Here is a 22,039-nt window from a genome sequence, read left to right as displayed (position 1 = left end):
CTCCAGGAGGGGAGGAGGGGCAGTGGGTGACATGGCCTCTTGTGAGAAATGAGCTGATGAGAAGAGGGGCGGTGGCTGTCACAGAGTGGTCTGTCCCTCCCACCCCATGCTGTTGGAGGGACGGACATGTGGAGGATGGACATCTTTCCATTCTTGTGAAAAGTGTCATATACCCTAGTTTGGAGTCAGACTCTCGGTTTCCCTGTTCCTCTGCATTGCCCCTTCTGAATCTCTCCTGCACAGAAATTCTAGAGCTGCTGCTCACTGCAAGAAAGTGGGGGCTAGAGGACTTGGTTTCCTGCATCTTTGGGGTGAAAGGAGGGAAACTTCTAGCTGAATTTTGCAGAAATCCATGTGGAGATCAGAACAGCCTTTTGGGTCTCTCTGAACTCACAACCCAGTCTTGATGGAGTTATTTGTTATCCAAGTGTTCAGAATATTAAATACCTAACACAATTCTGAAGTGGCATTTTCACAAGCATTTTTCCTGCCTCAGTTTCCTCTAGTGAAAAGCTCCCCGCCCCCGTGTGTGTGTGTGTGTGTGTGTGTGTGTGTGTCTATGACAAAAAGCAAAAGCAGAGCTGCCCTGATGGGGATGTCTGCAATTTGCATATTTAGTGACCCAGTGGGGAAAGGCGACAGCTAGAGATGCTGCTTCTGATACAGCCTTTACCACCGGCTCTGTGCGATCCAGGGAAAATCACTAATCGGATTCGGCCCCCAAAATGGCAACACTGACCTTTTCCAAAATCCACCAAACTGGAATATATAATAGGGTTAATGTCATAGAGGCAAATGACACTTAGGTTCTTAGGGGAAAAAACAGTGTACATTTTTATCAGAAGGATATTCCTAAAGTCCTTGGAAGCATGGTTTTGATGGATATAAATAGGGAATTAAGACCAGTTATTAACCAACCACCTTGCACTTGAGGTCCTCTGGTGACTTCCGGTGGGCGGGGGAGGTGCCCGGTGGAACAGCAGGATCTGAGGGGAGGGGGCGAACAAGAGGGCTCAGGACAGCCTTCCAGAGACCAGCCCCACGTGGTGGGTGGGGTCTCTCTCGAAACTGACCACAGGGATGGATGCCTGACTGCGTGTCGGGGGGATGGGGCAGTGGGTTGCCGTTCAGGGTGGAAAGACACTGAAGACGTATTTAGCCACATCTCGATTTCTTGATTTCAGTGTGTTATATTGGGTGTTTCGAGTTTAAAGCTAATTAAATCGATTCATCATCTTTTGTGAAATACCAAAACGATTTGGTAAATGCTAAGTAGGCTATCGGACGTTTACATCATTTAACACGAGGCGTAGCCCACCTGCAGTGTGTAGGTGATTCATTAATTTCAAGTAAGTTTCACGCATGTAAGTAAATGGCAAAACTGAGGGTTTCCGGTGCGGCTCTGCCTTCTGCTGTGTTTGTCATGTAGTTGTCTAGCCATAAATTTGCTGCCAAGACCCTTGTCAGGAAGCTTTTCCCCCCCATGTTTTCTTTTAGAATTGTATGGTTTCAGGTCTTATATCTAAACCTTTAATCCATTTTGAGTTAATTTTTGTGAGTGGTATGAGATAAGGCCTAGTTTCATTCTTTTACATGTGAATATCTGATTTTTCCAGCACCATTTAAAAAAAATTTTTATTTTCTCAACTTTTTATTTTGTGTTGGGGTGTAGCTGGTTAACATTGTTGTGACACTTTCAGGTGAACAATGAGGGGCTCAGCGATACATACACACGTACCCATGCTCCCCCAAGTTCCGTTCCCATCCAGGCTGCCCCCTGACGTTGAGCAGAGCTCCATGTACCGTACAGTAGGTCCTTGCTGGGGATCCGTTTTGAATATAGCATTGTATACGTGACCTTCCCAGAGTCCTTAACTGTCCCTTCCCCTGGCAGCCATAAGTTCATTTTCTAAGTCTGTGAGTTTCTTTCTGTTTTGTAAGTAAGTTCATTTGTATCATTTCTTTTCAGACTCCACATATAAGGGATGTCCTATGATATTTCTCCTCTGTCTGACTTACTTTACTCAGTATGACACTCCCTGCGTCCATCCATGTTTCCAGCACCATTTACTGAAGAGACTGTCTTTTATCTATTGAGTATTCTTTGCTCCACTGTGAAATATTAGTTGACCATATATGCATGGGTTTATTTCTGGGCTCTCTCTTCTGTTCCACTGGTCTACATGTCTGTTTTTATGCCAGCACCATATGGTTTTGATTACTGTAGTGTTTATAAAATAGCTTGAAATCAGGAAATGTGACCCCCCCCCCACCCGCTTTATTCTTCTTTCTCAGAACTTCTTTGGCTATTTGGAGTCTTTCGTGGTTCCGTATATAACTTCTTGTTTTGCATTTCCTTTCTTAGTGCTCTGAGTGGCTTTTACCCTCATCTTCATCCTTCTCTTTCTCTGTGTGGGCTCATTGCACCTCTTTTTGTCCCACATGCTGTGCCACAGGTAGAAATTCCTGACCCAGAGCAAAGTGGGGAGGAGGGCGGTTAAGGTTAAACCCACCCTGCAAGTTCCCAAAGGGATCCCCCCGTCACACACTGCCTCTGACTTCTTAATCAATTTCTCTTCATAATGGATAAGCGAGGGGAAGACGATTTAGCTAAATTCAGAGTAGATTTTCTTTTCTCTGTCTCTTGTTAAGAACTCATCCTCCTCTTACCCTTAGAGCCTTCCGTCCTCCACCCAAAGAGTGAAAAGTCACTTCACACAGGGATCATTTGAGAATTCACACAGATCTGGTTTGGCTGAGATAATCTTTCTAGGAGCACCCCTGAACTTTTGTACTTCGTTGTCTGCCCACGCAGTTATGCTATTTGGTGGTCATAGGCCAGTCTCCCTGAGGGTCAGATGGGACCTGCTGCCAGTGTACATCTTCTTGCTTTTCACTTTAGCCTTGCTGTTGCAGGGAAGTTATCACTTCTTTGTTTTAGCGACAGAGCCTCCCTGAGTCAAAAGCTGGGCACATGGCTATCTGGTTGGTGACTGGATTTGTGTGGTAAGTGTGGCCACGTGGCTCCGTTTCCCCCAGTAAAATGTGAGCAGAGTGATGTTTGCAGGGTCTGCAATGATTCCTCCAAAGGAAACTCCCTGCCCTTCCTTTTCCCTTTGGCTTCCTTCCAGCCCCAGAGGGGGTCTGTATTAATAAGCTCCACTCATGCAATACTTTGGCCGCTTGATGTGAAGAGCCGACTCATTGGAAAAGACTCTGATGCTGGGGAAGATTGAGGGAAGGAGGAGAAGGGGGTGACCGAAGATGAGATGGTTGATGAGATGGCATACTGACTCAATGGACATGAGTTTGAGCAAACTCCGGGAGACAGTGAAGGAGAGGGGAGCCTGGCGTGCTGCAGGCCGTGGGGTCGCAGAGAGTGGGACACGACTGAGCAACTGAATAATAACAACACACAGCTGAGGGCGATGCAGTCAGAAGCGACAGAGCAGGGAGATGGGAGGAAGCAGGCTCCCTTGGGAACCTGAGTAGCAGAACCTCCAGAGGATGCTGGGAGGATGGGAGTAGAATTTGGGTGCATCACTGGGGAAGACCTGTGGCGATTCTGCTGGAAAGGGAGACAGGGAGACAAGAGTGGTATGTGTTAGGTCCTCAGTTGTGCCAGACTCTTTGCGACCCCATGGATTCTAACCCACTGGACTCCTCTGTCCATGGAATTCTCCAGGCAAGAATACTGGAGTGGGTTGCCATTTCCTTCTCCAGGGGATCTTCCCATCCCAGGTTTTAAACCCGGGTCTCCTGCATTGCAGGCGGATTCTTTACTGTCGGAGCAGCCAGGGAAGCCCCTGCTGTGCAGGGCTTCTTGCAACTAACTCGGTGGGCCCCCTAGAGATCTTATTTAGTAGCCTCTCTTTCCCTACTAGCCCTGGCCTGTTTAACCACCCCCCTCCACCCCCACCACAAATGAACCTTGTGCTTTCCCCTCCCTTTCTGTCCTTGGCCAGGTGAGAAGCCTGGAAGTGAGCCTGACGAGGCAAAGCTGCAGACCGCCAGCAGACGGATCGTGCAGAATGCCATCCTGCGGGCCGTGCAGCAGGTCTCCCGGGAGAGCCAGAGCCGGAGGAGGGACGCCAGGGCCGGCGACACCGCCCGTGGCAGCCTCCGCCCGGGCGCGGGGGAAGCCGCCAAGAAGCACGAGAAGTAACACGTGGACGGGGCTGTTAGCACACGCTTGGTTTCCAGCCCTTTTGGAAGTGTAGGATGCGTCACCAGAAACGTTGCCGGTAAAGCAAACTGAAGAGTCATTCACACCCAGCAGTAGGATGATTTCGAGCTAGCCCTTGGCCGAAGGGCACTGTCCTGGAAAGTGCATTAGACAACTCTGTTTATATTAATGCAGTGCCTCTGAAATAGTCAGGCAGGCAAGACACTGCCATTACAGACGTAGTTTTGCAGCACAATTCATTTCTAAAGTTCTTTTTAAAAAAATGGTTCTGTCTTGTTTGTTTATTTGGCCTTGTATGCATTCTTCCTGTAACTTAACTTCCCAGTTCTTTCTGCTGAAGCACCGAGTGTCCTACTGTGATCTTTACCATATTTAAACAAGGCTTGCTGGAGAGGTGAGGGAAGGGCATTGCAGTCCTCCTCAAATATGGAACTGAAGGCTTTAATAAAGTGGGTTCAGGCCCAAGATCATATTAAGAAAAGGCAAATTCTAAGTCCCTCAGGATCTCACAGAGGCATGCATTTATATTATTTTGTTAAAAAAAAAAAAAAAAGAAGAATTTAGATTTTCAAGAACTCAGTCTCAATTCTCTCAATTGTTTGATAGTTGATATTTTCTCCTTGTGCAGAAAGCCTTGCGAAATATTACAGATTTCTTTTTCTGTTTCACAATGAAAGTAAGACAGGTGAACCTAAGTGCATGAGTGAAGAGCAGCTGGAATTGTAGATTCCATCCTGAGATGTCCTGGGGTCTGATTATGGGATGTGGGGTCCTCGGAAGGAGCTCTGAGGCCTTATAAATGTTGTGTGGCCATCAGACTATGCATACACACTAGTATTTTGCTAACAGGAGCTTTTCTTTTCCCATCCCCAAATTAGATTTTTGTTTTATGAGACTATGAATATCATACCTATCTGGAATGAATGACACATAAAATGGGAAAAATCATTTTCTCAACTCTCTGAAAGGTGAAAATACAGTGGGATCAACAAAGTGACCATGTTGTGAATGCAGTCATGGGAATGTATGTGTGCAAATGAATGAAGCCACCTGTGTGGCAACAGAATGACTTCTGCTCCCCTCCCACATAGGGGCCACACAGCCTTCTGTGTCCTTGCAGGCCTATTTCCTGGGCTCCCCGACAGTTACTGAGTCGGTGCTACCGCGAACAGAGGAAGAGTCTGACCTTTGTTAGAAACTTCTGGGCTTCCGAGTGTCAGTGTGTACATCTGACGGTTTTTTTAAAAAGCAAAGTACCAGCGAATGAAGTGTGACTGATATTGACAGACTTCTAAAATCCCACTATTTACACTTTCCAGAATGGATACTGTTGAGAAATGAATGAAAACAGTGTCTCATCAGTTCTGTTAGACGCTCTCACACCATGTGGAATGTGATGGAATAAATTCACAGGGAGAAGGATTCGGGAGGGAGCAGAAGGGTTAACCTTCAAATGTGGTTTATTCATAATTTTCTGTAATACTCATGACAGTTGAAGAACGAGTTTAAGTCAAAGTCATATAATGGATGGAATATAAATTGTACAACCTAGATAATAGGAATGAAGGTATTAAGGGAACTGAGTCAGGAGTATCCACGATTGAAAAAATAAATCCAATGCTTGTAGTTTGCAAGTGATCTGGCCCTCTGTCTACTGAGATGTCTGGATAGAACCAGCCTTGGGTTTAGCTGCCAGATGGCAGAAACCCATAAACATGCTCTCTTTCCCCTCTGGTGTGTCTGTGCTAATACTCTGGGGGATCTTGAAGAATCTCTGATTAACCTCTGTATCTAAATGTCATTTATAAATAAAATATACCCAGCTTTGAAACATGTTGTCATTTTAAGCCAAGTTTTCTTCACCCTACTGTTTGTCTCCTTTCATATGGGTCCACAAGGCATCCCAAGGCTGTTTTCCAAACCTCTGAATTCTGGGATCCTGAAAGCATTTCTTAATAGGCTGTCACTGACCCTGTCTGAACACAGCTGTGGAATGCAGGTTCCTGAGGCATGAGCAGAAAAGCTTGTGTGTGACCTTTTGATCTCAGGAAGTGAAGGTAAGTAGGTTTGGAAGCCAGGTGTGTTTCATGGTCTTTCTGAGATGGAAAGTCTACAGCAAGGGACAGAGATACTGATACGTTCTTGGAAGGAGAAGAGAAAGTTTATCTGTCACTGCACTCGACAGGTAGGTGCCATATTAGCAGAATCCTAAGGAAATGGCAACCACTCCAGTATTCTTGCCTGGAGAGTCCCATGGACAGAGGAGCCTGGTGGACTACAGTCCATGGGGTTGCAAAGAGTTGGACACAACTGAGTGAACACACAGGAAAACTCAGCCATAAAGATGGGAATGAATCTGATAAACTTCTCCTTATATCTGTCTCCGTATAAACTTATGAGGTTTTAAAGGAGCCAACAGAACTCCATTTGGAGGGGGCCTTCCCCTTGGTTATGATCACAAGCCAGCACAAAGCTTTTGGTCCTAGGAATTCATTGTATGTGTGTGCTCAGTCATGTCTGACTCTCTGTGACCCCATGGACTGCAGCCCACCAGGCTCCTCTGTCCATGGGATTTTCCAGGCAAAAGTACTGGAATTAGCGGGAATATGTATTTCATGCCCTTTACCTCCCTAGCTTAATAGATGGTAAAATGCACATGGACTTCCCAACTCTGTGTTCAGCTCTTTGTCTTGGGCTTTGCCTGTCCCTGGGGTGGAACTGGAGAGAAATTCTTTTTGGTGCTTTGTTTTTCTGCAGGTACCCACCCACCATGAACAGTATTGTAAAGAGAACTTACTGCTTCATCTTTGTTTCTCTTTTTTCTCCTTTAACTGCTTTAGTCTTCATTTATGGCATGGTTTTTGGTTACAAGTAAATGAATTGGCCATTTAAAAATAATCTTTGAAACTGTGCCACTTTGACTATTTTCAGGGTGTAAGGTCTATAAAAAATTACTATTAAAAATTACAAAAAAAGGAAGGAATTTTTACATTTATCCACAGTAACAACTATTCTAACTAAAAGGTAGTAGAGAATGAAATCTCTGAAGAATCTGGTAACTAGTTTAGCAACTCTAGGACCCAAACTGGTGTAAAAATTAAATACCCCAGTTTGAGTAATTCTTCAGTTTATGGTAAAGAGAAAGTAGAAAATACAATCATGTTGTTGGCTCTCTTGAGTGTGAGAAAGTTTTCTGAAATATGTGACTACACGTTAACTCATGTGTGTCATCACAACTTCACAATCAATTTGTAGCCAAGAAGATTTTATTCTCCCTTTGCAGAGAAAGTCACACTGAATCTCAGAGAGGGTAAGTATGAAAAGTGAGTAGTACTGTTGGGCATAAGAATACATACATCGGGCCTCCCAGGTGGTTCAGTGGTAGAGAATCCGCCTGCCAATGCTGGAATCCCAGGAGATGGAGTTTGATCTCTGTGTTGGGAAGATTACCTGGAAGGGGAAATGGCAACCTGCTCCAGTATTCTTTATTTATTTATTTTTTCCAGGTAAGAATACTGGGGTGGGTTGCCATGTCCTTCTCTAGGGGATATTCCCAACCCAGGGATTGAACCCTGTCTCCTACGTCTCCTGCATTGGCAGGAGGATTCTTTACCACTAAGCCACCTAGGAAGCCCCAAACCTAATCCCCACTTCAGTTTTCTGGAGAATCCCATTAACAGAGGAACCTGGCAGGCTATAGTCCACAGGGTCACAGGAGACCACAACTGACCACACACCTACATCCATCACTGTTCTTTGTGGGCATGTTCATTAGCTGGGGAACTTAAGAATATAAAATCCAGGGATACTAATGTTGAGATGGACCAATCAAACTGCCTTACAGAATAAGAAATGTAAGACATAGTAAAGGGCCAGCAAAAACCATCATCAGGGGTAAAAGAATGCCATCACCCATGAAAAGTGGCAGCAAAGAAAAGAAACAGGAGACCCCAGAGGGAACAAAACAGAAAATCACAACAGAGCATGGGAAGTGACTCCTTTCCCCTGTGCTCCTCAGAAGCCACAGAATCCTGACCCACATGTGGAGAAAGGTGGATGAGGAAGTGTCTTGATTGTCTTCTGGCTCCAGTGTAGGGTAGAAATAGGTGAAACAGGAAACAGGACTCCTTTCAGAGACAGGACAACCTGGTCTTACAGAAATGAAAACAGACAGAGGGACAGGAAGCAAAACACATGTTTAGAGATCTCATCGTTTTCTAGGGAAATGGATACATACACTCAACAGCGATATTTCCAAGAATCAAAGAAAAATTCTTGAAAATCCTAGGCTGATAGCTAGTCCTTTACAGAGGTAGAACTTGGGGCTGGTGTCAGACTCCTTCAGAGCAGTGTGTGACATCCTAAAGTAAGAGAGAAAGGCTCTGGAGAAGCTCTGAAGGATGGAAAGTGTGAAGGAAGGATGTTATTTCCAGCCAGGATGTCACTCAAGGACAGAGGCAATCATAAAAAAATTGGTCAAGAGCCCTTCTTTGAAAACCTACTTGGCCAGAAACTTCAGCCAACTAAAAAGATAAAGAATCTAGGTTGTTGACCATAAAGAAAGCTGAGTGCTGAAGAATTGATGCTCTTGAACTGTGGTGCTGGAGAAGACTCTTGAGAGTCCCCCTTGTACTGCAAGGAGATCAATCCTAAAAGAAATCAGTCCTGAATATTCATTGGAAGGACTGATGCTAAAGCTGAAGCTCCAATTCTTTTGGCCACCTGATTCGAAGAACTGATTCATTGGAAAAGACCCTGATTCCGGGAAAGATTGAAGGCAGGAGAAGGGGATGACAGAGGATGAGATGGTTGGATGGCATCACTGATGCAATGGACATGAGTTTGAGCAAGCTCTGGGAGTTGGTGATGGACAAGAAAGCCTGGTGTGCTGCAGTCCATAGGGTCATGACTGAGCAACTGAACTGAGCTGAACTGAACTGAGGTTGTTGGGAAGCTGTAGTATAATGATTGGGTGAGGACAATGCTAAGTCACTTCAGTCATGTTCGACTCTGCAACTGTATGTGCAGGAGTCTGCCAGACTCCTCTGTCTGTGGGATTCTCTAGGCAAGAATACTGGAGTGGATTGCCATGCAATCTCCAGGAGATCTTCCCAACCCAGGGATTGAACCTGCAACTTCTGCATTGCAGGTGGATTCTTTACGGCTGAGCCACCGGGGAAGCCCAGTGAGGAGCAGTGCTTTCACTTAAATATCAGGTGAACGTGATGTAATTGCAAAAATTGGGCTAATGAAAAGATTGTGAGTTCTATCTTGATAAAATAAAAATATAACTTACAAAAATCAGAAGATGGGGCTGGGGACATGACATTGTGGTAATGACTTCATCTATTAGAGAAAGACAGTTTATCTCATCTTAACTTGAATGATGTAGTTTTTAAAAAACCCAACGATTCCATAACTGATTTCATAAATTACATAACTGATTTCATAAATTTTCTTAACCCTCAAGGAATGCACTGGAAAATAATATCTTATGATAAAAGTTCATTTAAAGTGTAGAGATTCCTTTAGCTTCCATTTTGTTTCTTTTTCTTTCATGAAATTAAAAATGAATGAAGTTACATATATAAATTCCCTGGATACCAGGCATGACCGCTGTTTGCTCGTTCTTCTACTGAAAGTGATCACTAGACTCTTGCAACTCTTGCAGCTCTGAAGATCTGGAGTCATTGTCCCACTGGGAAAAACAATTCTGTTATTACACCTGGGTCACAGATGGTCCATGGTTCTAAGTAATAACAGAAGAGATAGCTTTATTCACATACTGCTTTTATTTTTTAAATTTTCTTGTTCTCTTTTCTTATTGAAGTATAATAACAGTTGATTTACAATGTTGGTTAATTTCAGGTACACAGCGAAGTGATCCGGTTATATATATATAATTAATATATTATATATAATTAATATAACAATATTATAATTATATAATATAAAATATACTGTTATATTATTAAATATATTATGTAATATATAATATAAATACAGTATTAAAATATATTGTAAAATATAATATTTTATAAAATATTTTAGAGTATAATTTTATTTTATATAATAAAATATTATAAAATGTAATAACAATATAATATACATTATATATAATTAATATTATATCTAAGCCACCAGGGAAGTATATATATGTGTATGTATAATAATATATATGTATATATACACATACATAAATATATATACTTCCCTGGTGGCTTAGATAGTAAAGAATCTGCCTGCAATGCAGGAGACCTGGGTTCGATCCCTGGGATGGGAAGATCCCCTGAGAAGGGAATGGCTACCCACTCCAGTATTCTTGCCTAGAGAATTCCATGGACAGAGGAGCCTGGTGGGCTAGAGAATACATATGTATGTATTTTCTTTTTCCGATTCTTTTCCCTTACAGGTTATTACAAGAGGTCAAATATAATTCTCTGTGCCCTACAGTAGGGCCTTGTTGGTGACCTGCTTTGATTTGTCCCTGCCTCACCCCTTTCCCTTTTGGTAACTGTCGGTTTGTTTTCTGCCTGTGGGTCTATTTCTGCTTTGTAAATAAGTTCGTTTGTATCTTTTTTTTTTTTAGATTTCACATATAGGTCATTTGATGTTTTTCTGTCTGGCTTACTTCATTTAGTATGATAATCTCTTGGTCCATCTATGTTGCTGTAAGTGGCATTATTTTGTTCTTTTTTATGCTGAGTGATATTCCATTGTATAAACATACCACATCTTTATCCAGTCTTCTGTTCATGGACGTTTAGGTTGACTCCATGTTTTGGCTATTGTATGTAAATAGTGCTCTTATGAAAGTTGGAATGCATGTATCTTCTCTATTTATAGTCTCCTCTGGGTACATGCCCAATAGTGGGATTGCAGGATCATATGATAGTTCTATTTTCAGTTTTTTAAGGAACCCCTGCCCCCATACTTCTCTCCATAGTGGCCGAACCAATTTACATTCCCACCAACAGTGTAGGAGAGTTCCTCTTTCTCCACATCCTCTCCAGCATTTGTTATTTCTAGACCTTTTGAGGATAGCCATTCTTACCAGAGTGAGGTGGTACCTCATCACCCTTTTGATTTGCATTTCTCTAATAATTAGTGATGTTGAATATCTTTTCCTTTGCCTGTTGGCTATCTGAATTCACATACTGCTTTTCGATTTTTAAAGTAAAAAATGTGCCTTGTGTGCGTGTTCAGTCATATCCAACTCTTTGCAACCCCATGAACTGTATAGCCCACCAGGCTCCTCTCTGACCATGGAATTCTCCAGCCATTTCCTTCTCCAGGGACTCTTCCCAATCCAGGGATCGAACCTGTGTCTCTTGTGTCTCTTGCACTGACAGGTGGATTCTTCACCGCTGAGCCACCTGGGAAGCCAAGAATGTGCCTTAGATCCTCTCAACTGATTTCTACCGAACCGTTTAACCAGTGTTTTCTCTACACGCCTGACACTCTTGTTTAAGAACCACCCTCCTGTACACTCTTGCACTAAGGCTCAACTACTTGTTACACGTGTGGCCAACATTGTTGGCGGGCTTTCATAATCCCTTAGCATTTGCCATATTCCTCTGCTTGTGTGCTCAGCCCACACAAGGCTAGCTGGAAGCGCCAGGGAGCTGGATCCCCAGGTGAGGCTTTCAAACGCTGATGGATGGTGATAAGTAGCCCAGCCTCCTTGCCTTAGGTGGACCAATCCCGAAGCTCTCAGTGTGACCAGATCGATTCATTTCAGATGTGCAGAGTCCCTCCCTCCTGTCTCTCTCTCACTCCGCCATCTCCCCGCTGGTGATTTCTTGGGTAAGCTCTGAAAAGAACTACTTGCACTCAAATCTTCATCTCAGAGTGTACTTTTCTCAGAAACCCAAACTTAAGATAGTGGTACTATGCGCTTAGTCCCTCAGTCGTGTCCAACTCTTTGCGACCCCATGGACTGTATCCCGCCAGGCTCCTCTGTCCATGGGATTCTCCAGGCAAGAATACTGGAGTGGGTCCCTATTTCCTCCTCAAGGGGATCTTCCTGACCCAGGGGTTGAACCCACCTCTCCTGTTGTCTCCTGCATTGGCCAGCAGATTCTTTACCCGCTGAGCCATCTGGAAAGTTCAGTGGTACTATGGGTGTTTCTTATCAAAGAAAACTGAAGTCCCTAAAGACTCGTGTTTGTTGCAGGCAAAGCTGAGCAGCTTTTTTGGAAAGATAATCTGCCTGAGCAGAAGCTGGCGTCATTTGAAACAAATCCCCAAAGTTACAGACCGTGAGTTGCTGAAGAAATCAGACGTGGTGTGTATTTTAACTTTATTATGGAGATCTTGGTTGTCTTGATATTGATTTATCTTGGTCCTGGTTTCCAAGTTGGCTAATTTATAACAGTTGAACCCACATAAATGTCAATTAAACAGGAGAGAGAGGGAAAAGTGACTGAGGGATTGTGGCCAGGCCATCCACCTCATGAATCTAAAGAACTGAGATGTAACAGGAAGCAAATGTCAAGTCCCAAAATTTGAGCAGTTCCTTTCCTAACAAAATGGAGTCCTTTTTGGCAATTCTTGAGAGGGTCACCCCCCTTTACATTTATTTATTGTTTTGCTTGTGCTTTATAATTAAAGGTTGCCCTTTGAAGTCTGGAGAAATTTGAAGTCTGGGGAAAATTCTCTAGAATAAATTCATGAAGACTTAGAATTTCTTCCTAGTTTTTTTAAAAGTTCAAAGTTGGTGGGAACAGGCAGTGTTGTTGGAATCAGGGGAGCAGGAATCTGTCCACCAGGTGGGCTTGCGCTCCAGGTGGGATCACTCAGAAACCCTGCGTTGGTCCTTCACACCGTTTATCACAATCTGCCATTACATGTTTATTTTTTAGGTTATTTGCTTAATTTCTGCTTCTACAGCTAAACTGTAGGCTTCATGAAAACAGGTGACATGTCTGTCTTGATAACCTGTATCTTCATACAGTGTCAGCAAAGAGTAAGCTTCCAGTAATTACTTTGCTGAACAAGTGAATACATTACCTGCATGATATCAACAAGATTCTTAATTTTCCTGAGAGTTAGTTTCCTTAGATGTAAAATAAAAATTGGCTAAGATGATCACTAAGCTTCTTTCTGGTTCTAAAATTAAATTATTCCATGTAGGGTTTTTTTTTCCCTCTAATTTTTAAATTGAGATTTTATGTAAATGTACAGCTTGATGAATTTTTATGTGTATATATACCAGGGAAGTACCATTAGATTGATATAAGCACATTTCCTCATGCCCCTGGCCAATTGATACCTCCATAAAGCTAACCATTATTTTGACCTATATAATTAAAGATTAGTTTCGCTCATTTTTAAACTTCATTAAAGATGGAATCATGCAGTATGCACTCTTTTTTGTTTGGGGGGAGTTTTTTCTTCAACATTTTGTCTGAGATTCACTCATGTTGGTGAAAATAGTGGTAATTTTTTTTTTATTTGCTTTGTATTCTATTACATAAATGTATGTCTACTTATCAACTCCATTAGGGTTTCCCCTCAGTTTTGGATATCACAAATAACATCCCTGTCCATATCTTTGGGTAGATAGCCAGGAGTAGAATTTCTGGGTCATCACATATATGTGTTTACTAGATTCTGTCAAAGGGGTTTCCAGTGTGGTAGTAATATGTGAGAGTTCCAATTGCTTCATATGTTTGAGGCAGACCTCATCCTTCTAGAGGAACTGTGTTTCCTGGAACATGAGTTATGGGGGATTTCACTTCCCAGCCTCCTGCCTGTTCTGCCAGAATCCAGCATGAGTCCTTTGGGGGAAAGCCTAGCCCCCTTTTGGATATCTCATGTTTCTATTCAGTCCATGAGACTGCCAGAATCCTTGCTGATTTCATTTTCCTCAGTCCTCACCCAGAATCAGCCAAGACCCCACCCCCTCCCGCTGGAAAGACTTGCCCTGATTTGAAACTCCTGTTTACCCAGTTCCCATCACATCTCATCACTGTGCTTTATTTCAAGTATGCGTGCTTAGTTGGTCAGTCGTGTCCAAGTCTTTGTGACCCTTTATACTGTAGCCCACCAGGCTCCTCTGTCCATGGAATTCTCCAGGCAAGAACACTGGAGTGGGTTGCCCATTTTTCCTCCTCCAGGAGATCTTCCTGGCCCAGGGGTCGAACCTGTGTCTCCTGTGTTCCTGCATTGGCAGGCGGATTCTTTACCCACTGAAACATTGGGGAAGCCCTATTTGAAGGATGCTCTTGGTACTTCATCCACTCTTTTTTTCCTCTAGTTGCTACAGTGGGAGCATTGGGCTGTGTCCCTTCCTGAAGCAGGAATCCTCTGATTCTATGAGTTACTAATCCAGACATGGTACCAGTGATATCATACCAGTTACAGATCACATTTTTAATATTAGGATGAAAGAAAAGAACAAAAGTCCAGCTTTCACTTTCATTTGTTTTAGAATTACAATGTGGAGGCAACCTCAAGTAACTCTTCACTGATGTGCTTTCTGATAGACAGTGTTTCATAACAAGGAAATTTTGATAGGATCGCAGTCACTTAAAATCACGTCAAGGTGGGCAATAAAGGAATCCAATGCTATTAGAGAACAACCCTTTTCATCCCTCATCTGTTTTATCCAACATTCTGCAAATTTTCCTTTTCTCCACTGCAATCATCTTTTCTGCCTCTATCAAGCTTCTGTGTCACCACCATGCCTTAATGATTATGAATCCATCTTTAAAAGGAGAAGAGGTGAAAGAAGGGAAGGGAGAAAGCTGACACAAATCAGGAAGGGAGTGAGATTAGTGCTCTGTGTGGAAATGTCATATATGGGCACGTCCACAAGGACACGTGTGTGTGTGTACTATATGTGTGTGTTGGTATGTATTGGGGTGTATTTATGTTCTAAGTCTGAACATGCATGTGGAGAATAAAATGAATAGTTTTGATCTTGGTTCTAAATGAAAAGCAGGCGTGTTTTGTAACAATTTTCATAAGTTAAATAATTTGCCTTAAAAATAATTTCTTGGAGTTGCACTCTTCTGTGGCATTAGCACAATTAGAAGTGGTTTTCTTCAGACACAGCTTCCCTCGTAGCTCAGATGGTAAAACATCTCCCTGCCATGCAGGAGACCCGGGTTCAATCCCTGGATTGCGAAGATCCCCAGGAGAAGGAAATGGCAACCCACTCCAGTACTCTTGCCTGGAAAATTCCATGGATGGAAGGGCCTGGTAGGCTACAGTCCATGGGATTGCAAAGAGTCGGACACGACTGAGTGACTTCACTTCTTCTTCAGACATACGACCTCTTGATTTCCTGGCAACCTTGTCAGCCAGGCTTCTAAAGAAAATTCTTTCATTCAGATTGATTTATGAACTCAGAGTCCTTCTGTTGTCTTAAAAAGAACAAAACAAAGGCAACACAACAAAAATACCTTCCATCATCTTTACTAAAATAATTTTCCTTTTGGAGTAGCTTCCTATCCTAATTTGTCTCAAGTCACTTATTTTGATTACATGAAGAGTTTATTGAAAATTGGAGTTCCTGTTGAAATAATGTAACTATTAAACTATTACAAACCATTCTGCTGATATTTGTTCAAAACTAATTAGATTTGTGACCTGAAGCAAATGAGTTTATCTTTCTGGTGCTAGTTTTCATTATTTCAGAGAAACAGGATCATTATATGGGTCTGATTTTATTTTTAATTGAAGTGTAGTTGATTTATAATGCTGTGTTGATTTCTGCTGTATGGCAAAGTGATTCAGTTATATATATTATATATATGCTTTCTTTCTCATATCCTTTTCCATTATGACTTATTACAGAATATTAAACATAGTTCCCCGTGCTATACAGTAGGACTTTGTTTATTCATCCTATAAACTGGTTTGCATCTGCTAATCCCAAACTCCCCATCCGTCCCTCCTCTCCCTCCTCCCCCTTGGCAAGCACACGTCTGTTTTCTGTCTATACAGTTCTCCTTTGTGTTATTAGTTGGTCTGTGAACAGTATCCAAATGCCGGCATCATTGCATTTGGTCCTATGAGGGTCCCAAGAGCTAAGTGAATGGAGCACACTTGAGGCAAATGCATCCTTAATCCTAGTGAGACATCAGAGCCAAACCCACTATGTGATTTGTTAACCTGGTCAAGCCAGCAGGATAAACCTTGTTACCTAGACTAGTGGAAAGCCTAAGCATGCTGTTGTATACCTGCTTTGGGGTTTTTGATTTTGTTTTTTTCAAAGTCCGCGTTTATTCTTTCTGGGCTTCCAAAGATAGGGATTGTTGTTTGGTCACTAAATCATGTCTGACTGTCTGCAACCCCATGGATGGCAGCACGCCAGGCCTCCCTGTCCTTCACTATCTCCCAGAGTTTGCTCAAACTCATGTCCGTTGAGTCGGTGGTGTCATCCAACCATCTCATCCTCTGTCGTCCCCTTCTCCTCCTGCCTTCAACCTTTCCCAGCATCAGGGTCTTTTCCAGTGAGTCAGCTTTTCACATCAGGTGGTCAAAAGTATTGGAGCTTCAACTTCATCAGTCCTTCCAATGAATATTCAGGATTGATTTGGAATGGCAAGCCACTTCAGTATTCTTACTGTGAGAGCCCCGTGAACAGTATGAAAAGGCAAAAAGATAGGGATAATCCTTCGAAGGGTCTCTCATACCATATACATGACTAGACGAGAACAATTATAAATTGGTTTCATGCAGAAAAGAATTCCAAAAAAGATAATTTTTTTTCCAATTCAGTTCTATTTATACTACCCATAAAGACTACACCTAGTCTCCTAAAGGTTACATCCTGTGATTAATGATCTAGTTATGCATCTATTAGGATTCTCTTTTGTCCTTGACCTACACAAAAAACAGTTCTTCAAAGGTGCAGTGAAGCAGTTCCTCGAGCTCCCTCTAGAGGGAGAAGTACACTATTACATTGCTTTAGAGGATTAGCTCAAGAAATCATGTTAATGTTTGTGTGTGTGTGTGTGCTCAGTTGCAGATCTCATGAACTGCAGCCCGCCAGGCGCCTCTGTCCATGGGATCGTCCTGTCCCAGGGACCGAACCCTCGTCTTCTGCACTGGCAGGCAGGTTCTTTACCGCTAGCCACCTTGGAAGCCCAAGAGCTCGTGGAAATGATAATAATAGTAATAATTATACTAAAAGAGCTACAGCATCCATGAGAGCAATGACCACAGCTCCCTTGCTTTGTACAGAGTGAGTGCTCAGTACACATTTTGGAAAAATAAAGAAATTAAGTCATTAGTAGAAACTTTTATTAGCATTTATTATGTTCCAAAATCCATGATGAGTTTCTTGCATGTATACTAACCAATTTAATCCTCTCTTTCTATAAAGTGTCTGCCACAATATGCCCATTTTATACTTAGTGAGGTTAAGGAACTTAACCAAAGCCATCATCTAATAAGTGGTGAGGTCAAAATCTGAAGAGAAGCATCCCGCTCTTTGCTCGGGACCGCAGCCTCGTGTGGAGCCCGATGGGGGAGTGGGAATCCCATGGGAGGCGCTGGGAGACCGGGTCCTAGTTTCCCCTCCCCTTTCCCAGCCTGAGTGTCCTCACACAGTGAATATACAGGGTGACAACCCCCTTCCTGTCTTTCTGCCAGACAGTTGCAAGGATGAGGTTTAGACCAAGGTGCCTATAAAATATCTGGCAGAAAAGTCGATGTATTTTTGAAATGCTCAGTAAATAGAGGAGTGGGAGTAGGGAGTTTAGGCTGGTGAAGGGTGGGGAGGTTCCCTTCTCAGTGAGTTTACTGAACTGAGGAACCTGAGGGCTTCGGGGTAACCTCAGATTTCCCTAGAAATCTTGGGACTCCGAGTCCAGGGGGCTGGAAGTAGGATGTGGGAAGAAGAGGAATCCTGAAGTAGAGAGATAAGTATTTGCAAAGTCTTTACATCTATACATTGGAGATGTTAACTGGCCTTAGAAGGTCTTGATCAATACTATAAAGTATTTTGCTAATAAGCCTTGAAATGCATATTAGTAATTTAAATATGATTAGAGAATGTTTTTAGCTACAGAATGATACCATCTGTTTGCTAAAGGTTTTTCTTTCTTTCTTTTTTTTTGGTGCAGTATCTGGAATGCATCTCTGGGCTCCTGTCAAATAGGGGATAAAGTTAAGATTTTTCTCATCTAATTAAGGATGCAGGATTACCTAACTGAGTTATCAAGGGGCTGCTCTCTCTGCCTCCCTCACCTCCTGTCCTCCTGCTTTTTTTAAATAAGTGAATTAACATGCAGTTTAAATGGAATGAATTATATAGCCCATCAGGAGATATACTTTAACAGCTCTTGGAGCAAAAACTAATAGGAAAATAAGCTTGGTGGAATCTAAAGTTGCCTTAAAATTTAGATTGAAATTGGGTTTTAAAAAATATTTATTTTTAATTGAAGGATAATTGCTTTACAATACTGTTTTGGTTTCTGCCATACATCAACATGAATCAACTATAGGTATGCATATGTCCCCTCCCTCTTGAATCTCCGTCCCTGAAATTGGGTTTTAAAGCACTAGTATATAAGTTCTAAAGTTCAAACACTGATGTATTTTGACTTTGATTGTTTTTGTTTAATGTGTGTGAAAATTTGATACAACATGTCTAAACTACGGTATTTAACTGTGTAGCCTTAGTGACGGAATTGCCTTTAATAATTTATAGTTAACCACATGTGGTCATAAAATGTTAGAACTGAAGGGACTTTCAGCATAGCATTTCTCAGAATTCTGTAGGAGCCTCATCCTCTAAGATGCTCTGGGGAAAAAATAATTGTTCTCCATGCAGTCAAGTTGGAAGACACTGCATTTCGTAGCTCACTCTTGGAAACTGACAATGCACATGAACATAAAAAGAAACTCTGAGAAATTCTGCAGTAATGAAACCTACCAGCATTTATGTAACCAACTGTTTCTGCCGTATATTTCTCCATGGAAACTTTTAGACAAATAGCCATTTGTGACTTGAAGGGAAAACACTGGGGTATTTAGTCCAGAGTCAAGTGACTTGCCCAAAGTCATGATGCTTAATGTTGACAATGCTGGTCACTTGAACAACTCTGCCTGCAGCTTCTGTTAATGTTTCTGAAATGAAAGGAACAAAGGGGGTCTATTTTAACTAATCCTCCACAGAGGATGTGAAGCCTTCATGTGATTCTCAACTAGCGAGCTACTTCACTTCCCTGGCTGGACACTAGGTGTCACTCAAGCTGTTGAAAAGCAGTATCAGGCCATCTTCAGAAAAGGAAGTTCTTCCCCCAGTAGACCTTGAGGTTAAATTTCTGCTGAATATTTTCAGTGATGATTACTTATATTCTTTCTACTTTTCTTGAGTTTTCTTCTGTATAGCTACCCTGTAGCAGGAACATTAGGCCGGCTTAATCAGATGAGAACATTTCTGCCTTCTTTCCTCTTTTTTTTTTTTTTTTAATCTCAGAAACAGTAATTTTCCTCTCCCTTCTTACAGTTTCTTTCTCTCTCTCTTTTTTGAACTTGCCACATTGCATTCAACAAATCTGTTTTCTTACAATGACCCTTAATTTAGTTGTTCAATTACTCACAACATGCCATATTAGGGTTGTTTGAAGATTTCTCTCAGTGCAGATTTAGGAGTCATCTCCTTTCTTAAAGTTTCTCTCTCTCTTTTTTTGCAGCTTACCACATGACATTCAGTGTGATTGTTCACTGTAAATTATAAGGCTTGGGTATACCCACTTATTGTTCGCTTGTCATCATGAGATTTGTGCTATTTTTTTGGCAAGTCTTTTTTTTTTCCAGCCTTATTTTGTTTCAGTTAAAAAGTAGATTTGAAATATTAGCATGAGGACAAATCTTTAGTCTGTTTTCTTTCTCTTTTCGATTTGTGGAAGTTAAGACTCAGACATTGTTCTTGACTTTCTGATAATTTTTCTGGACGAACTCTGGGACTGACATCCGTGATGCTTGGAAGAATAAGTCCTACCTCTGTAAAGGATATGGGTCTAGACTAAGTCAGACAACCCCTTAGACCATGAGTCATACCGTGGGGCTCGTGACTTGCAGTTATTACGTCACTGTCCCGTCTGCTTGGAAAACCTGGTTTGTCTCTTTGATGCTTTTGAGCCACTTATAAAAGGAGGCTAGGTTGTAGAAATGAGAAAAAGTTTAGTATAGCAAGAGTGAGAGAACAAACAATCCACAAATAATACACTAGATTCTTGGAAATGAGCTACGTGAGAGTAGGTTTATAGGGTACTCGGAAGTTGACCACCTTCTGGAAAAGAAGATATATTAACTTCAAAAACTGTTTAAAAAACTATTGGGGCATAGTTGATTTACAATGTGTACAGCAAAGTGAATCAGTTTATAATATACATACATACACTCTTCTTAGGATTCTTTTCTCATATAGGTCAATACAGAGTATTTTTAAGAAAGATTTTTGTGAAGACCTAGGAGAAATCAATAAAAAATTATTTTCTTTTCCCAGTTAAAAAAAAAAAGAAAAAATGCAATAGACTAGTCAGTATGACAACTCTAACCAGAATCACAGACTTTCTTGTGCAATTATCTTTTAAAAATAAACCAATAATCGCTGGTTACTTAAAACAATGTATATTCATAATCAAAATCTGGGAAGTGAAAAAAGTACATAAAGGATGTGTCAATCAGGCATCTCTTATCAGATGAACAGAAACCCATCCAGACTCATCTGAACACAGGAAAATGTATGGCTCAACAAATAAAAAGTCAAGAGGTTTGGTGAGGTTTTATTAACAGAAAACTCTGGATCAGTGGTAATGTTGGATTGAACGATGATATTCTTTCTAGAGATCACATTAAAAAAAATTTTTTTTAAACATCAAAAACATTTTGTACTGGGGTATAGCCAATTAACAGTGTTGTGGTAGTTTCAGGTGAGCAGTGAAGGGACTCAACCATACACACATGTATCCATTCTCCCATAAACCCAATATCATATTTATTTTTGTTGGAGTATAATTGATGTACAATGTTTTGTTAGTTTCAGGTGTATAGCAATCTGTTATACATATATCCAGTCTTTTTTAGATTCTTTTTCCATATAGGCCATTACAGAGTATTGAGTAGCGTCCCCTGTGTTATACAGTAGGTCCTTATTAGTTCTCTATTTTATATATAGTCATGTGTATATGTCAGTCCCAATCATTCAGTTTATCCCTCCCGCTACCCCCCGGGGTGTGTGTGTGTGTGTGTGTGTGTGTGTGTGTACGCGCGCGCGCCTAGTCCCGGTGTGTGTGTGTGCGCGCGCCTAGTCCCGGTGTGTGTACGCGCGCGCGCCTAGTCCCGGTGTGTGTGTGTGTGCGCGCGCCTAGTCCTGGTGTGTGTGTGTGCGCGCGCCTAGTCCCGGTGTGTGTACGCGCGCGCGCCTAGTCCCGGTGTGTGTGTGTGGGCGCGCCTAGTCCCGGTGTGTGTACGCGCGCGCGCCTAGTCCCGGTGTGTGTGTGTGCGCGCGCCTAGTCCCGGTGTGTGTGTGTGTGTGCGCGTGTGCGTGTGCATGTGTGTGCGCCTAGTCGCTCAGTCGTGTCTGCCTTTGTGACCCCATGGACTGTAGCCCACCAGGCTGCTCTGACCTTGAAATTCTCCAGGCAAGAATACTGGAGAGGGTGGCCATTCCCTTCTCCAGGGAATCTTCCCGACCCAGGGATTAAACCTGGGTCTCCTACATCGTAGGCAGATTCTGTACCATCTGAGCTACCAGGGAAGCCGTGGTAACCCTAAGTTTTTTTCTATATAGAGGTCCTATTTCTTGAGCGAGTCTCTCTTTTCCTCTCCCTATTTTGTTTCTGTTTTCCTATATCTTGGCTTCATGTCAGAAGGCTGTCTTAATGA

The 22,039-nt window shown here is 42.2% G+C and overlaps 1 protein-coding gene across 1 annotated transcript; it reads left to right on the top strand.

The window, feature by feature from the left end:
• Positions 1-3,518: 3,518 nt before the first annotated feature.
• On the top strand, positions 3,519-6,016 carry AKAIN1 (A-kinase anchor inhibitor 1). The gene is made up of 2 exons (XM_061130915.1): positions 3,519-3,597; positions 3,966-6,016. Exons 1-2 carry the CDS (start codon positions 3,519-3,521, stop codon positions 4,163-4,165), a joined length of 279 nt encoding a protein of 92 aa, XP_060986898.1. The 3' UTR covers positions 4,166-6,016.
• Positions 6,017-22,039: the final 16,023 nt, after the last annotated feature.

Source organism: Dama dama, chromosome 27, assembly GCF_033118175.1.
Source record: "Dama dama isolate Ldn47 chromosome 27, ASM3311817v1, whole genome shotgun sequence".
Classification (NCBI taxonomy): Eukaryota; Metazoa; Chordata; class Mammalia; order Artiodactyla; family Cervidae; genus Dama; species Dama dama.
Note: the sequence above shows the minus strand (reverse complement) of the source record. Positions and strands in the feature narration are given on the sequence as shown.

Excerpts from the sequence above, each read along its gene's own strand:
- AKAIN1 (XM_061130915.1), top strand. The coding sequence starts at position 3,519 with ATGGGAGTAGAATTTGGGTGCATCACTGGGGAAGACCTGTGGCGATTC. Across the intron at positions 3,598-3,965 it reads GAGACAGGGAGACAAGAGTG|GTGAGAAGCCTGGAAGTGAG; the intron begins GTATGTGTTAGG and ends GTCCTTGGCCAG.